We start from the raw sequence: 18,038 nt of genomic DNA, 5'->3' as shown, positions 1-18,038 counted from the left end.
ATTCCTGCATTAAAAATTCACTGAATGCTGAATTAGCCAAGTGGGCCAATCAGACTGGGCTGCTTAGATCCTGTATGTTGCTCCTATTTCTGTTGGGTTTAGGTTGTATCCTTTTTAGTGGAATCAAAGTGTTTACAGTGCAGACAGGCCCGGAGTTCTGTTCTGCTGGCCATGGCTTGCTGGGTTTGTCTCTGCTGTGTCTTGCATCCAAACCTGCAAAGCCTCTGAGTCAGGCAGAGATCAGAACTAGGTTTGTGAATAAGTTGCTTTTTAACAAGTGGGAGAGAGTGAGTATCAACTTGTCAGAACTAGTGAGAGTTTTCTTTGGCTATGCTTGGTTTTATGAGCAACTCTACAAAATACTCATGTTGTCTATTTTGAAAAAGAGCACATCAATTAAATGCATTTCCAACTGTTTCCTCAGGAGGAGTACTAGGAAAAAGGAGGGAGGACTAGTGAGAACATCCCACTCATCCTCTCAGAGGTTTGCTTCCTAAAGAGGAAAGCTTTCTTTTCCAATCCAAACCTCAGCATCCAGATACTCAGATCTGTATATTCCTAACCCAATAAATTACTTGTTCATTGAAATCAAGGAGATAAACTCGATTATTCACAACATGTAAAAGTGAGGTTGGCTATTTGAGCAAGCACTTTACAATGCAAACACCTTTTATTGTCCCAACACTGAAGATTTGGTAGCTCTTTAGTCTAGTAGCAACAAGTAAATCAGAGTGATGTAAGCCATAGAATAATAATATGAATAACAGGGACTTAAACCATAATATGAACAACAAAACAAATTAAAAAACCCACAACCAAACAATCAAAAAACACCCAAAAAAAACCCCACCAAAAAAACCAGCAAACCAAAAAATCCACCCCACATAAACCAAGCCTGGTAGTGCTTACACTTCTAAACACAATATTTGCATAAAGTAAAACAAATACTCACTCTGTTCATTATCATACCACTGATTTCAAGCACAGACATATCTGCCTTCTTGCAGTCATTACCCTCCCATACAATTGCACTTATTTTTTCTAGTCCTGGATTCAAACTGTGGATCCAAGGCAAATGACTCTGGGAAAGACAAAAAATATCTTCCATCAGAATTAAGAATCTATTTTCATGTCAATACGCCTTTGTCAGAAATATACTAACAAACCTCCTCCCCCAAAACAAACAAAAACAAAACAAAAAAACAACAACAAAAATATCAACCACACAAATAAAAAAACTAAAAACCACAAATAAAAAAAAAAACACCAAAAAAACCAAACCAAAACACTTTAGACTGACACAAATATTGCTATATAGCATTTACTTCTATTATATGTTAACCTCATTCCTTAAAATCTTCCCCTTCTTTTCCAAGAAATAGCTGTGAGATCTCCTTCTATATACTCCATTTTCTAATAGGGATGAGTTAATGGGATTAAGGATTTATTGGCTTCTTTTTCACTCAAATGTATCAAAGAAGAGAGAAATATGAAAACAAAGTGTTACTTATGAGTCATTTTTAATTCTGACACATTTAATGAATTTATTTCATTTATTTGCCCCTAACATCCTGAAAAGCACTCTTCTCAGGTTTTTTCAGGGAAACAGTTTTTTATTATTTGCTCCTAATGACTTCAAAATCCTTGTTCTGCACAAAGACCCTCCCCTGTGCACACTGGATCTGGCCAGACTCAGAGCAGTAGGTGTCTAATCAATACAAGCAGCTCCTACAGCCAAGCAATCCCAGGTTAATCTTCTGAATGCACTTAGGGCTCAGGGACCTTTCTTTCAAACCACAGAGCCAAGTGAGAACTAAAGGATATGGAAAAAATGTTGAGGTGACAAATACTGCTGTGGCCATTTCTTGATTTTCCTCAGCCCCGTGTCCCTCCTCCCCCATTCAGGAGATGGAAATTGCTTTCAGCTTGAGTCACCTGGCACTGTGTGCATCACACTGCTGGAAGTGCTGCTGCTGGCAGGGGCAAGGGCATGCTATTATTTCTACATTTTAATTATCATTGATTGCAAGTAAAGCTTTATTTTCATTTTATTGCTTGCTTTGTAAGTATTGATCTGAAATATTTGTAATTTTCTGAGCACTCAATTATTTCCCTCATTTCCATTGGGTGAAGAAGAAATTATTTATAATATTAAAATAGCATAAATATTTGTTGCAGGTTTTTCTTAACCACAGTTTTCCAAGCTCTCCCTCTAGAGGGAGTATCAGCACCAGGAGCTGAAACTCAAAAATTTACAATCTGCAATCAAGTAGAAAAATTCTCAAGTGGACAAATCAATATAAATCCTTAAGTCAATATATGTACTGTAATTCAACTCACTACTGCAAGGTTTAGTATTTTATTGAATGCAAGCAGGAAGAACTAATAATAAAAATAGAAAACATTGCATGAAATTATCCAAATTGCTACTGTTAACTTCAAGGTAAAAAAATTATAACCAAATAGAATTTAGGCATGTATAATACACCCATGATATCATATATATATATATGCATATACATAAAACATATGTTATCCTTCTGTTTGCTTTTCCTATATATACATTTCCAAATAAGCAAACAGAAAGGTGTCTGATAAGTACTTATAAAAAGCAATTCCACTAGAGAAAAACAAAAGGGAGGAAAAACCCAACAAAATCCAAACAATTAAAAAATTAAACAAAATAAACAAAGAAAACCCAAAAGAGAAAAATAAATACCCAAACAGAACCACCTATCACAGAGGAAACTTAAATCAATCAGTCCTTGTCCTAAATTAGAATTAAGATTCAAGCACTCAAATATTCTGTAGCTATTTTGGTATACTGTCATACACTCTTCTTTTGAAAAATTAATGACTGAGTAGCAGAAATCAAGTTTTACTTGTTTTAATTCTATCAAATCACTCTGGCTTTGTTACTTCCATCTGATATAGGTCTTTCTTCCAGGTTTTCTGTGACATATGAAAGGTAACACTGACCTTGTGTGTAGTGTAAAAGACCAGAACTGGTGGGTACCAACCTGATGGAATGGGTCATCTCTGAACTCCTTCTTCACACACGGGTTCACCTGAGGGCTCTCCACGTCTGTCTCGCTGGTGCAGGACGAGTGGCACTCAGCACAGTGCAGGAGGTCCTCCCACAGCACATCTTCTGTTTCTGACTCTGGCCTTGTGCTCTCAGAGTCTTGTCTGGAGCTGGAGCACCGGGAGCTGCAGCTGGTACCTGATTTAGGTGTGTCCTGAAAGCCAAACATCCACTGGAATTAATGCTGATGGTTTAATCTACATCATTTCCTGGCAGAGATGTTTTAAAGGTCAGATTAGTGAATCTGTGTTCATCTGGATTTTTAGGTTCTAATCCATAATCCTTTTCATCAGAAAGATTTGTGTGTTTATTGCAAGTGTGTCTAAGATGTTGCACTTTTTAAGATACTGTACCAAAAAGTAAGCAACAGTCCATGGCCTTTGCTTTTTAGGGAGGGGTCACATAGGGAAGAATCTAATCATACTCATTATTAAAAGGAAATAATTACTTCACAGATTTTTAGAGCTCATTAGTTCAGAATTTAACAGCAAATTTCAAGCCACAGATTCCAGCTACAACTCCACTTTCTGAGGAATTGACCCTTAAAGTCCCCTAAAGTCACATTGTTACTACTAACATACCTTCTGAAGACAGAGTGGGTTTGAAGACAGTAATGCATCAGGTATAGAGGGGGGAAAAAAAGCAAGGGTACACATAGCTAATGCCAGGTTTATGCGTAATCCAAACAACTAGACATAAAAATTTAATTCTTTTAAACACTTTTAAACTGCACTTGACAAACAAGTATGCCTTTGTAAACTCCAGTTTTACCTAGCTCTTGGATAAAGAAAGAAAAATCTGAAGTTTGGGACATTCAAATCTCCCAATGTATACACATGAAACAATCTACTGCTGTCTTCAGAAAAACAATGTAGAGTTTAAACTACTTTCTACAATAAACAGAATCCATTTCCAGAAGACAGGGGTGTAGTATTAAAAGCAGCATCAGCCTACTCACTGCCATCCTCTGGCAATTTCCATCCCCTCTTAACACCAAGTTTGTCTCTACTAATTTCTCTAGAGAACATACAATTTTCTACACTTAAAAAATATTAAGTACTGTTTCAGCAGACATACTAACTGACTGTGATTCATAGTCCATTACTATCTGAAGAAGTGTTCTTCATTCTTTCTGAAAACCATGTTTAATGTACTTTATGCAAATCATTTTGTAAAGAAATGTTTAGAAAAAATTTGGTCTGAACTCTTTCTCCACCTTTTACAAAGACAGGGATAATATCAATACAGAAAGAGCCTGAAATTAATTTTTTTCAAGCAAAAAAAAGATATTTATAGAAAGCAGTCACTACTGGGTACCAGTGAGGCTGAAAGTTAATAAAGTATGAACATGAAAAATAGCTTGCTCAAACAACAATTAAGTAGACACATAAACATGAAGATAAAAGAAAATGCAGGACAGAATTTGAGAGTATACCCACAGACTTCACTTATTAATTTTTTTAATACAAAGAAAGCTTTCACTGATTTGAAAACTATTGTTTCATTTTCTTTGTAATGGTGTGGGGGAGGCGAGTTGGGAGCAAGAAAGAAAAGCTTCCTCTTTCATTGCATCAGTCAGATCACTGAACAGGGAATAAGTGTAAAACAGTACTGCCACAGCTAAACATGGATTACATTCTGTCTCTAGCTTCTGAAGGTATCTACAAAGTCTTCCCTAGCTTTGAAGAACTTTACACTAGAGAAAAATATATCTAAGCTGAAAAACAAAAGAAATCAATTGTAATGGTGCCCTTCTGCTTTCTCCTGTGAAGCACTATGGCTGCACAAGCACACAGTGAAGGGACATCTTCTCTAACATGAAACAAACAGTGCCATTATCACAAACCACACATGGCAAAAGGCACTAAATGCTGACATCAATCAACATTCTGGATCTTTCTAACCAAAGTCTGCAAGAAATGAGTGAAAGAATAGCTTATTTAATGTTTTTTTATGCAAAGCATCAACTTCAAGGCCTTGCAGTTGTGATCAGTGCAAGCAGTACCTGAACCCTTCCAATACACTTTTCCTATAACAAGTACAGAGTTTACTTATGAAGCTCTGCCTATCAAGCCCATCTGTCAGTGGACTTTTGTCAGTGCTGATTTTACTCTTTGCTTTCTTTGCTCAACCTTTAAGAAAAAATAGCAATACAGCCTTTAAGAAGTGTTCCATATCTGTGAAGTTGCATTGCATTAGCAAAACAGCATAATTTTTTAAAATAATGAATAAATAAGCAAAACCACACTAAGATATTCCATTCTCTTAGAATGTCTGAGTCCTTACAATTAAAAATTATGCTCACATGCAATCTGTGAAGTCCGCTATTACAAGCTGTAATGTCATCAAGTCTCATAAAATTTTGGTATTTTTTATACATTGACCATTTTGGTAAAATTTCATAACAAGATTTAATATTATTGTTTCAAGGAAGACAAGGAAATGAAAATTCAGAGTCAATCAGACTTTTCTGCAAGAAAGTGAGTGGATCCAAAATACTAAATGGAGAGAAGTAGGAGCAGAACCATGCTGAAAATTTGCAAATCCCCAATTACTACAGTTTCTGTAACAAACCAGTTTTCCAGAGGAGATAACTGGTGTCACAGGACAGTAACAGTTACCATAACCCGATGCAAAATCTACCAAACATTTTAATTCTCCTTACAACAAACTGAAAAATAGGATGAAGCTCAAGAAAACTAGATTACAGTCTTTTCATTTCAAAACACTGTCATTAAAGAAAAGCAAAGGAAAAAAATTGTGTTCCTCACTAGCATGACTTCCAATTTACAGACTCCTAAAATCCAAGATAGGAAAAAAAAAACCCCATTTATGGAAATGTCATAGTTTAACTCCAGCCAGCAACCAAGCACACGCAAGCTGCTTGCTCTATATGCCTTACTCAATAAGAAGTCAAGTTTTTTTTCAGAACTCACAGGCAAGAAGCAATAGAAATGAACCTACCTCCAGAGGATAGTGTTTCTTGTAATGGTGAGATTTCCTGTTCCGAAGGGTACAGTCGCTGGAGGTGCGTTCTGCATTGCGGCGTAAGGAGTAGCCAGTGTCAGGCCCCTCCTCACTAGAAACTTCATCTGATAAATTTGTCACAGTCCTGGGAGTATCCTAGGGCAGGAAATACAGTAGTAGTAAGACAGAGTAATATAAGTCTTGTTCTCAACTAGTGAAATCAAATTTCTTTCTACAACTTCAGCATCTACACTCAGTTAAACCAGATATTAATGCATTTTCAAGACTCAAAATTGACAGAGCAGGAATTATAGAATAGAAACTGTAGCATCAAAAATATTTTTTTCAAAGGAAAGCCTATTTCACATTAGCCTCAAGAAAGATTATGATGCTCTTATTTTAAATATGATTTTTTGTAAACTGAACATGCCAAGATACATTTTCTCTAAGCCTATCTGCATCTGAAAAGAGAACAAACCAAACCAAAAAATCCAAACCAACCAACCAGTCAAAAGTAACAGTATAAAACTGAATTATCAACATATTCAGTACAAAGTTAACATTTACCACCTCTTACAAGGATGAAGGCTTAGAGGATGTATGTTGAACACTGAGGTGACTGTTGTGGTGTGTTGCAATGTCCGGTTTTAAACTTCCGGGGCCCTTCCCATGTGTACCTATCCCTTCTCCCTTCCCCCTCACCCCTTGCTGAGTGTGCCCTGTCAATCAGGCTAACATACCAGCAAGGCGTCGTGTGATTCGTCGATTTCAAAGGATGCTCCTCAGGCCTGGGGGTCATTGGCCTGTCTAAGTGTCATCCTCCCTTGAGACCCTGCCCCCTTCACCTGGTTGGTAACTCACCTGTCCCCTCCCCTTCCCCTGTCCCCGAGCTTATAAAATGTGAATGAGACCACGCGGTTTTTATTCTGTTATCAGCAGTAGCCCAGTGCAGACATATCTGTGCTCATGGAATAAACATCTGGCTACCTTCTAGCAGAATCCGCTCCCTTCTTTTCTTCACCATCGCCAGAAGCTCTCCCCTGAGGAGAACGGAGTCCTGTCTTGTGCCCCGCTGCACTCTGCCGCCAGCCAAGGTATCTTTGAGGTAAAACACCGCTGAGCTGCCTGTGGCCCAGCAGCGAAGGTCAGAACTGGCCTGGGCACCATCTAACTGGTTATATTGGGATACATATTCCAATAGGTGACTAATGTGTGTTACTTTGAATACAGGATATCCAGGAGATAATAAGACCCAGACAAATTAAAAGTTCTGCTTTCTTCCATGATCACTTCCTATGATTCTGTAATGATTCTATTATTCCCTCTCATTCCTATTCCTCACTATAGAGAGTCCTGCCTATTTCACTTGGAGGGAAATCCTGCTTTCCTCGTCTTTCACACAGATCAATTAAAAACAAAAAACAAACCAAACCAAACCAAACCAAACAAAAAAAAAAAAAAAAGAAAAAAAGGAAAAGGAAAAGGAAGACGATTCACAGGCAAAGAAATAGTCAGAATGACCTTCAAATTACAAACTGTCAGTAATCCAAAATCTGTTCCATTTTATCACAGAGACAATAAAATGCCCAGACTCTCAGAGAAGGCACAGAAGGTTTACTTGGTCAGGAAATACCCACAGATAAAGGACAGCACACAAATTTGTGCATTGAAATAAAGAATACCAAAAAATGTAAAAACACCATTAAGGTTCCTCCTACAAGAAAAAGGAAAGGCCAGGAATATGATGAAGTAAGACAACTCGCTATAAGTTTTGGCTCCAGGACCCTAAGCCTAATTTCATTTTTAAGAATAAAGCAGATAAAAATGCATCCAAGGCATCACAAAAAGCAACAAACACACTTACTTTGTGGTGACTGTGGTTGCCCAGGGCATCTCTCCCTGGGGCAGGGCTCCACCCTGTCTCCTCTGGCCTGATCACCTCGCAGCGGCGTTCGTGGCCCTGCACTCCTTCTTCACTGCCTCTGCCTGGCTTCTTCCCATCAAGGGACACATAGCCATTATCAGTTTCAGTGGATTTATCTATTGAGTTTTTTGCTTTCTTAGATCTATATTTAAAACAAATACATGTATTAAATTAATTATTCTCTGAATTATTTCCCAGTCTAAATCCTGCTTATTCCTATCAACCATTGTTTTAGCTTTACTAAGATGTCCAAAAAATAACAATATTAACATTTGATTTTGATGCTATATTTGTAACTATTTAATCTTCTAAATAACACCCATTATCCTCTCTTAAAATTGTTATAAAATAAACTGTCAGGGTATGAAAGAAATGTGTATCATTAGCTACTGAAAGAAGAGAAAAAGAAACCTGTTTTAAAAATAAAACTTCACAGCAGCTTTGCTAATGGAAGAATCACAAGCGTCAAAAGTGAAAGAGAAATCCCTCTATTTAATCTTAACAAATAAAAGAGGTTTGCTAGAAGTTGCTTTAATAATTATTAATTCAAAGCAAGCATGCAATTTCCTGAAGCTGCAAACAAACATGCTGTTTAGTACTCTGTACACTGATATTTGGTGGTGTTTTGAATATACTCTGCTTACTGACAACCCTACTAAACAGAAGGGGATCTACTCTTTTCTGCATTATCCAGCAACACCCCAGGCAACATTTTTCCCTATCTCTTACAAACATACCAACTAAGCTGCTTTTTAAAGGACAGAATCTCCAGGATTTTAAAGGACAAATCTCTCACTGAACAGTCTCCCATAACATCCTCTAAAATCAAAGCCCTTTCCTAGACAATAAATGTACCAGCAGACTATCTCCTGCAAGAAGAAGCTCTCTCAAAGCAAACATTTGGATGATTACACTCCCACACTAGAAAGTGCAGTGGATGAAGGCATGAAGAGGAATAGCAGCTTGCTACCTTACTGACAGGGACTTCTAGTCTTAAGCTCCTCTATTGTCAAAGTAAATTAAATTTTGTTTTTTAGATTTTTCAGAACACTAAGTGAGAAAAGAGAGGAAAGAAGACAAGTGTTATAAATAATGCTTCTGAAATTTTTTATTTTTATTTCAAGTAGAGCACTGGGCTATCAAGAACACTGAATTATCAAGAATCTGTTCAATTGATCTGGTGCTCCTGTGAGGGAATATGCACTGCCTTTCTCTTTAAGGACTGAGGCATTCTGAGAGGGCTTGGATTACACAGCAGAAGATTAAATTCCTCTTTAATATGTACATCAAACAAATTGGGAGAATTTGGAGAGTCGCCTCACATTCCTTCCAAGATAAGGTATCCCACACATAAAGGGGAGTCCTGAAAGCAAAAAATGGCCAGGGACAGCTGGATAAAATAGGAAAGAAATCCAAAAAGGACCAATTCAGCTCAAAAAATAATGGTATGCAGAAAAAATTATCAAGAGAAGAGACAGTGTTACTAATGTGTTTAATCCTTGTTTACCATCTTTAATTTGTTACCCTAACTAAGAAAAGAAGTTAACATTTATAATTCTTTTAAAGCAAAGGGACTGCCTTTCAGTGGCAACTCATTGCAAAATAATAAGCAAGGTCAGTTGTGAGTAATGAGGAAGAAGCACTAAAATTAAATTATCTGCAATAAGGAGGAATCCAGATAAGCTAATTTGTAATTAATTAAATATTCCTCCAGCACTTCTGCATTTACTTCTTCACTGTTTGAAAGAAAATTTTAAGTTCTCATCACACATACACATCCAGTCAGAAACACTTCCTCCACAAGTTACTAAACTGTATGAGCAGATTAATGAGACAGCTCTTCCAAATTTGATTTGAGAAGTTTTTATGCATTTTACACAAAACTTTAAAGCTAGAAGTAGCCTCAAACAGTTGAAAAGGAATAGATAAGAGAAAGAGGGAACACATACATGAATGCACAACTTTTTCAGATGGGATTTCACTACTCAAGCAATGTTTGAGTGCTAAAATCACAAGACCAAAGCTACTGGGCTGGTATCAACTAAGGCTCATTCTAAATATCAGGGAGCTTGACTGAAGTCTATTTGCTTCTAACAGAGAAACTGAAGTTATTTTTTTGTATAAATTTAAGTGTAAGCCTCAAGCCAGAAAAGTGAATATTGGACTTAAAGTTAGGCTTTTGTGCACATGTTTTAAAGAAAAACAAAACAAAAACCCCCACAGTAATAAACACAAACAATATATCCCTTGCTGGCAAAAATGCATGGTTATCTAGAATTACTATATATACATACATCCTTAATCAATTTTTACAATTTTAGGCTATAACTAAAAGTATTTAAAATAAAACAATGAACACCAGGACTAAATACAATGTCTTAAAAGGCTTGAATATATGCAAAAGCTAAATCAAGAATGATTTTTAGTCCTCTTCATGCATTATCAAGGGAAAATACTAAAGAAAAGTTCAATAAAATTTCTGAAAGAGTGTGGATTTGCACTCTCATGTATTCAATATATTTCAATGTATTTTCATTGGGGTTGATCAGAAAAACTCTTCTCTCTGTTCCCACTGCAAAACTTTTCGAGATTACAACACTTTAGAGGTTATAAGACTTCCACTGGAGTAAGGACACATGCAGAGCAAATTCTGAAATCAGTACTGCATTCTGAACAGATCACTTGCTTGGATACCACCCTCTTTTCAAGTAAGACTTATCAGTAGTATTTTCTAAATTGCCCCTGTGCTGGATTAAAGTTTAGAATTATAATTTTTAAGTCAGACTGAATTCTGCCATTGGAAAGGATATTTATTGAATACACACTTCCAGTTTACTAATGATCTGAGCACAGGCAAATGGTGTAGGTACACAGGGTCCTGCCCTAACACAGAAAATTTAATTTCTGAGGTGAATTTGAATGACCTATACTTAAAATTCCAGAAAACAGTATGTCAAAGATTTGTGTAAGTGAAAAACTGCTGAAAATAAATACTCAGCAGACATTCTATGTAAGACATTTTAATGTACTTATCTAAAGAGCTTCAAAGTTTGTCCTAAGAAACAGGCCAAGTGTAGCTGTGAAGCTTCCTTGCACTGAGATTTCATAAGATTTTCTTTAAGGAACCTCACCAAGCAGTCAATGTACTCCACACTGTGCTCTTGCTTCCTCATTCCCAGCCCCACTCCCATTGTGCTGACAAAACTGTTTGTATTACCATGAAAAAAATTACATGACGAAACTGAACTGCATGTTCCCCTGGGGAAAAAGAAGGTTATTTTTCATCTAGACAAGTTTGTATGGCTCCACACATACAAACAACTGTGCCTCTGCAATGCAGGGGTAACAAAGGACTAAGGGCTGTTTACAGCACTCTCAGTCACTCTGCCTTCTTCTTCCTTTGAAGATACTGTATATACTAAGTACTCATCGTGGCAGCTTAACATTTATATATATACACACACTACCTCTCATTAAATGGTTTAAACAAGTTTTAGGGTAAGTTCCACACAGCCCTTCTCAACTGAAAATACTCTGAGCCTCACAGCAGGAAAAGAAAGGAAAAAAAATAGACTTCCAACACTCTTCTTACTGCAGAACAGTATCTTCAATGAAGGGAAAACAAGACATTAAAAAGTTTACAAGATTACCCTTGAAGCATGCCAGAGAGTAATGCCTACAGACCCTGGTGCCTATCACTATGACCCACAGATTATCAAAGACAGCTTAACCCACGCAGGAAAAAGTCAAATGAATTCTCCCCTTACAACACTTCTAAACATTTTTAAAACTTGTCCAAGGTTTCAAGTATTCACTCCCAGAAGGTAACATAAGTTTTACCAGTGGTTAAGAGCACAGATCACAGGTATAGCAGACACGTTAGTGTTGCTGTATATACAATGCAGCATGCACAACAAAACATCAATGTCATAACTTGCATTATCCCTTTTCTACATTTAATACTATTTATTGAGTGTATTTTCACTAATTAATACATGCTGATACATAGCATTCAAAATGCTGCATGCATAGCATGTCTTGCACATACATACAGCTACAGAATGGGCTTTTTATTTTTTAATAGTCCAATCAGTGTTTATTTGAATCCTGAAGAAAAAGTGTGTCATTTGATGACAGTGACAGAGCTAAATAAGCATTCTCTTGGAGTAACAAGGACGTAATGTAATACAGTAAAATTAAACAGCTGAATTTTTCTCTTTGGATTAAAACTGAGACACTAAGTTGTTTTTTTTTTCCTGATAGCCTACACGGTGTAGTAAAACAACAAAACATAATTTAACTGGAAGTTAATTCTGTACTCTGCTCTCATGAGATCCCACCTGGAGCACTGTGCTAATCTCTGGGGCCCCCAGCATAAGGAGGACATGGGACTGTGGGAACAAATCCAGAGGAGGGACAAAAAGATGATCAGAGGGCTGGAGCACCTCTCCTGTGAAGACAGCTGAGAGAACTGGGGTTGTTCAGCGTGGAAGAGGCTCCAGGGACACCTCTGAGCACCTTCCAGAGCTGGAGAGGGACTTTTTACAGGAGCAGGTAGTGATGGGACATGGGGCAATGGTTTCAAATGGAAAAAAGTAAGTTTAGCTTTCAATATTAGAAAGGAATTATTAAGTGAAGGAGTGGTGACAGTAGAACAGTCTGCCCAGAGAAGCTGCGGCTGCCCCCATCCCTGGAGTGTTCAAGGCCACGCTGGATGGGGCTCTGAGCAACCTGGTCTAGTGGAAGTTGCCCCTGCCTATGCAAAGGGGGGAGAACTAAATGATCTTTAAAGTCCTTTCCAACCCAAATTATTCTATGACAATTCCATATTTCTTCAAAATCCTTGCATCAGCATTTACAAAAGTCAAGAAACAACACATTAGACCATTCTCAAATACTCAGATGAGTTTGCTATTAAGAGCAAAAACTAGATCAACAGAAGTTTAATCATTACATCAATATTTACTTAATTAGAAAAGGGATAGTGCATCTCTAACACTTATGTAGCCTTGAATAAATACAAACCCTGATAAAAAGAAAGCAGCATGCCAGATATCTCTGAAGACAGCGCCAATACTGCAAGAGGTGCTTGTACCGTAGCTCTGCACTGTTCCCTCCTGTGTGTTATCTGTGGTACTAGAGCCATCTCCTTCCCTATGTACTTCCAAATGTGCTGCTTTCCTTAATTTCCTTCAGCAGAAGAGATTAAAATGGGAAGGTAGTTTTGTAAGTGCAATCTGCTAGTTTTTTGTGTTCAGCAGTTTAAGCATGCAAAAAACAAGCAAGATTTCAAAGTATTTTGCTAAAGCTTTGTCATATCAATTTAATAAACTCTATTTAATAAAAAAGCATGATACATTCATTATTATATACTTAAACACAAAACACATTTCATTTCATCATCAGAAGCTTAGACTACAAAAGTCACTGCTGCAGTGTTTCCCATTTTAATGGGACAATTCACTGTAGCAAATCAGTCAGTGGAGTGCTTGGAAGACTTAAATTCTACATTTCCAAGAGCATCTCTTTTCACATATACTTTCCACAGATTATTAGCCAGATTTATAAAACTAAATTTGAAAATAAACACTGTCACTCCACCACTATTCAGATAACTGTTTTGAGACAAAAAGTCTGATTTAATGCATTAAAATTCAAATAAAACTGCCTAAATTAGTCAATGCATAAAAGTTAAAGAGCACCAATTAAGCACAATTTTGAAGTTTCAAATAAAAACAGAGCAACAATTTCTCATCTCTAGCAAAGCACAGACTGTAAACCCCTACTTTTTTTTCATGCACATTCTCTACAGTAGTTTAACAGTCCTAAATGTAAGTACTAAACACAGACTATAAGTCTTTGACTAAAGTACTTTAACACAGACTATACCTTCTTCTTTTACCCCCTGTGCTGGGAGGTGGCTTAGGAGTTCGTGTGGAGACAATCTGACAGTGCACAGTCCCAAGCAGCAACATGAGCCATATTGGCCCAATGACTTCAGTCAGAGGTATATTATGTGGGCTTTGGGCTGTACAGAATAGCACTACAGCAGCAACTGGAAAAGAAGGGAAATGAAGATGAGTTTAATGTCTGAAATGGGCAACTCATATGGCTTTTGTGAAAAACAAACCAGTCAGATGCAGACCTTTACCTGGATTTTAAGCCAATGCAGGTAATTCTGAGAGAACAAAATTATTATTTTCCTGAAAACCAGCAGTATTCAGGGTCTAAATAGCCGACTATTCTCTTAGTACTCATCGTTTCTTTCATACTTGTGATATCATAGGTATTGCTCAAAAAATGGCTGAATAAGGGGGGAAGAACATTTGGAAAACTGTATCTGTCATGAAACCACTTCAAATATGGTGAAACATCAGTAGGAGACAAAACCAAAAAGTAAATATCATCCTTAAAGCAGCCCAAATAAATTTAATTCTGCATCATGTGTTATGACAAAGCACAACCCAGTGAGTTTGAAGAGACTTGAGACTAGAAACTCCTTACACAGCAGAATGAATTTAAAACTCCATGTCCCAGCCAAGGGACAAAATTGCCCATATGGATGGGCAGCCATGCATAAGTACAACCCTATAAACATTCTACATATACTTCTGTGCATCTTTTTTAGCAGTGAGGAAAGATCAAAAGACAAACCATGTAAACCATGGGGTAGTCCAGCTGAAGCGACCAAGGCTCCAACTAGCACTTGTGGTTGGAAAAAGGGGCAGCTTCCAACCCCATGGCTAACTGTTAGTTTTGTAAGCCTATAACCATTTTCATATGCAGCCAACAACCAAGCTCCTGCACCCAGAGCCCAAACACTCAGCAACATCTTCACAGGCTCCAGGTCAACCTGAACACATCCAGCAGGTATGAAGCAGGAGGAAAAGGAACCCCTCTCCTCTCTGCTTACTCTGTCCTCGAGTAAGCACAGGCTTGAAGAGCTGTGATGCATAACTCAGCTGAGAGGAGCTATCAAGAAAAAAACAAAACCAAAGCAAACAAAAAACCAAAAAAAACCACCCAAAAATACACACAGAAACTCCAAGAAACAATTCAGAAACAGATCTGGGAAACAATTCTCTGTGCCTAACATCTGCACATCCCATGAGAACTTGGTTTTGTTTGTGCACTACTGAGAAGTGAAAGTCCCATAATTTAGACCTATTTCTAGCACAAAGAATTACAAGTTCAACAGCTGTCACCAGTTCTCTAGTGAAATTGACTGAAAAAAATGCAGCCACATACAAAGCTTTGTCCCACATTCAAACATCTAAAATAAATCCCATGAACACCTAACACAGCAGATAACCTGGATGGAATGTTCTCCACTAAAAAGAGGTTTGATATGTTTTTCACTAACTAATCTTTAGCAAGGTAACCAGTATTAGAAACATGATGAACACACAAAACAATGGAATAATTTTTGATTGTGGAAAAACTAATTCTAATTTCTCCTCTTTTTCCTAAATTAAAACACTAAAGTTTTGCATGGGAGCATTCTTTATTACTTATCAGTGAAGTACATTTTTGCTGTATTTCTCAAAGACCACATGCAATGAGAAATCCAACTTATTAAAATTAAATAGGTACAGATAGCAAAAGTTAATGTTATCTCTTTCTAAATGAGCTTATCTGAGTTACTTACACATACAATTAGCTCCATGAGGTATAAAATTGAAGACGGAGCTGATTTTGGCTCCTATCATACAATTTGGATAAACATAGAAGCTCAATTTGAAATGTTTTGCAGTAGTAGGCCTACACAAAATAATTTTAAAATTCGCTACTGCTACTCAAAAATATTCAGTAAAGCAGAGCTGTCTGGAAGAAATCATTGTCCAGAATACAAGAATCTGCAGATTGTAGATTCCTAACACAGTGTTTCACATACATTTAGAAAAATATTATCCATCTCCTGATCTTTTTTAAGTACAATAGGAAGGAAATTCAAGAATTTATCTCTGCACAGTGTGACAATACATTCTAGATCAGATTATCCAAGAATTGCTCCTATCAACAGCTAGGTAGAATTGGTTGGAACAGGATTTCTTACAGCACTTTTAATTATTTCTTTATGTATTTCCAGTATTTTGATCTCTGCTTTTCTAAAACACAGGGGCTTATTTTGTAAAACAGACACAAATGAAATAATATCACATTGAACAAAAAGCTGCCTCAGAGAAAGCAACCTTACATTTCAAAGGCCAACAAGCATTTCTTTTTAAAGCATTTGTAGTTTGAAAATATTTTTAATACCAAATTTAAAAATGCATACATATATATTTATATATCTCACCACTACAACAAACAACCATTACATCACTATTAAAGTTTCTTGCTTTATACTTAAGAAATACACAAGAAACAGCAAGTTTGCATTTTATTTTCCCCTTAGAATATAAAAACATTTTAAGTTAAAAATGAGGTATTACTATATACTAGATAGATAAGGAAGTAGAAAAAAAAAGGTTTTACTTCTATCTTAAGTCACTGGCCTGTTCCCTGACCTTGAGCATAAAACATTTCTCTGTAGTTCTCTTATCACACATGGTGCTAATCACTTTACACTAATGGAAACCAATTCAAAAAAACCCTGGAGTTTAAATCTATAGCCAAGGAAAATGTTTTTTTCTGTAGATTTACATAAATGCTAGCAAGTACCCTGGTGAAGCTAATCAATTTTAAAGCAGTAATTCCAAGCAATGAAATTCATAAATCTATAGAAAATACTTTTGGTAAATTATTTAATTATGAACACATACAAATGAAATATAGCCAGACCATTTTACAACAATGTCAATGACAATCTGTCATGATGACAAAAAGTCCAAACTTCAATACAAAGTCCAGATTCAGGGCAGAAATCTGGCCACTGGAATTCAAGGTAGTTTATTTTAATCTTCTATCATGGATTCTTGATATTTTGGTGCTGCCTTACCAAAATTCGTAACTGAGCACACTTTCTGAGTAAAATAGAAGCAAATCTTCTATTTAAGTGCTTAAGGGGGGCTGTTTTGAATAGTTCCCAAGAAGTAAATATGTCCATTTAATTTCACTTACATGTTTATTCTAAGTCTTTTAATTTATTTCAAAAACTATCAAAAAATCTGCAGCTAATTCTGCACAGTTTCAATACCAAGTATTTCAAACAGTAGGGTTATAGTGTAATATGGAGTAGTATTCATTATTTCCTGTTATTTGTTAACTCACAATCACAGAAATACTTTGTCACATAACAGACCATGTGGATTAGGGAAATGATGCATTCCATCCACAGCTTAGTAAACCAGAGACCCTAAGAAATCTGAGAGGAAAAAGGCTAGTTCTAAGAAAGTCCTGTAATTCATGTCCTAAAAACTTGCTTGCACTCAGAAACCTCATTGTCTCACTGTTTTTCTACCTGCAGGGTCTTACAGAGGGGCCACAAATTAAGTGCCAGTATACATTTTTTAAAATAAATTTACAAATAGGAACACCAAAAAATTACTGCAATGGTGTTTCTCAGAATAAGACACACATGAACATGGTAACAAACCAACCACAACTTATGTATTTTACTACCTATATTACTATAAAAAAGATTAGAATTATTAACACTATAGGATCTCTTACCACAGACAAATGAGGAATCTATCTCAGAAATGGGGATAAAAAAAACTTTTCAGAGAAGGCCAAATGAGTATTTTTTAGTACTGCAGGTCTTGAGGCACTGGCATGGTGAGATTAATTTTACACCTGCTAATAACATCACCACACAAGAGGTAGTGCCTTCTTTTTTTAACTCCATATATTGTTCCAATTAAAATTTCCAAATGATACAATGATTCACAACTGAGACAACAGATGGTGAATTTGAAAAAGTAATATTGCATGTTAATTGGATTTCAGTGGAAAATTCATTAGTCATTTAGCTTCTCAGGGTACTTATATTGCTCCCAACTTTCATTAACCTTCTGTTCCATATCTGTTGTACAAACTTCTGAAATACTTATTTGTTTGGTGACTTTCATACTGATAGACACTGACTCACTACATGACATTCTTCCCTTTCTAATTTTC

At 36.5% G+C, this 18,038-nt stretch overlaps 1 protein-coding gene across 1 annotated transcript in view; it reads right to left on the bottom strand.

The window, feature by feature from the left end:
* Window positions 1-18,038, bottom strand: part of PHTF2 (putative homeodomain transcription factor 2) — a 63,297-nt gene that overhangs the window by 12,761 nt on the left and 32,498 nt on the right. The window contains exons 6-11 of the mRNA XM_064702925.1: window positions 13,866-14,031; window positions 13,002-13,166; window positions 7,917-8,118; window positions 6,050-6,208; window positions 3,021-3,239; window positions 953-1,081 (exon numbers count right to left, since the gene is read on the bottom strand). Coding sequence (XP_064558995.1) covers window positions 953-1,081; window positions 3,021-3,239; window positions 6,050-6,208; window positions 7,917-8,118; window positions 13,002-13,166; window positions 13,866-14,031 — 1,040 coding nt within the window. The remainder of the gene's footprint in view (window positions 1-952; window positions 1,082-3,020; window positions 3,240-6,049; window positions 6,209-7,916; window positions 8,119-13,001; window positions 13,167-13,865; window positions 14,032-18,038) is intronic.

Source organism: Zonotrichia leucophrys, chromosome 1A (genome assembly GCF_028769735.1).
Source record: "Zonotrichia leucophrys gambelii isolate GWCS_2022_RI chromosome 1A, RI_Zleu_2.0, whole genome shotgun sequence".
Taxonomy (NCBI): Eukaryota; Metazoa; Chordata; class Aves; order Passeriformes; family Passerellidae; genus Zonotrichia; species Zonotrichia leucophrys.
This window is presented reverse-complemented; position numbering and strand designations above follow the sequence as displayed.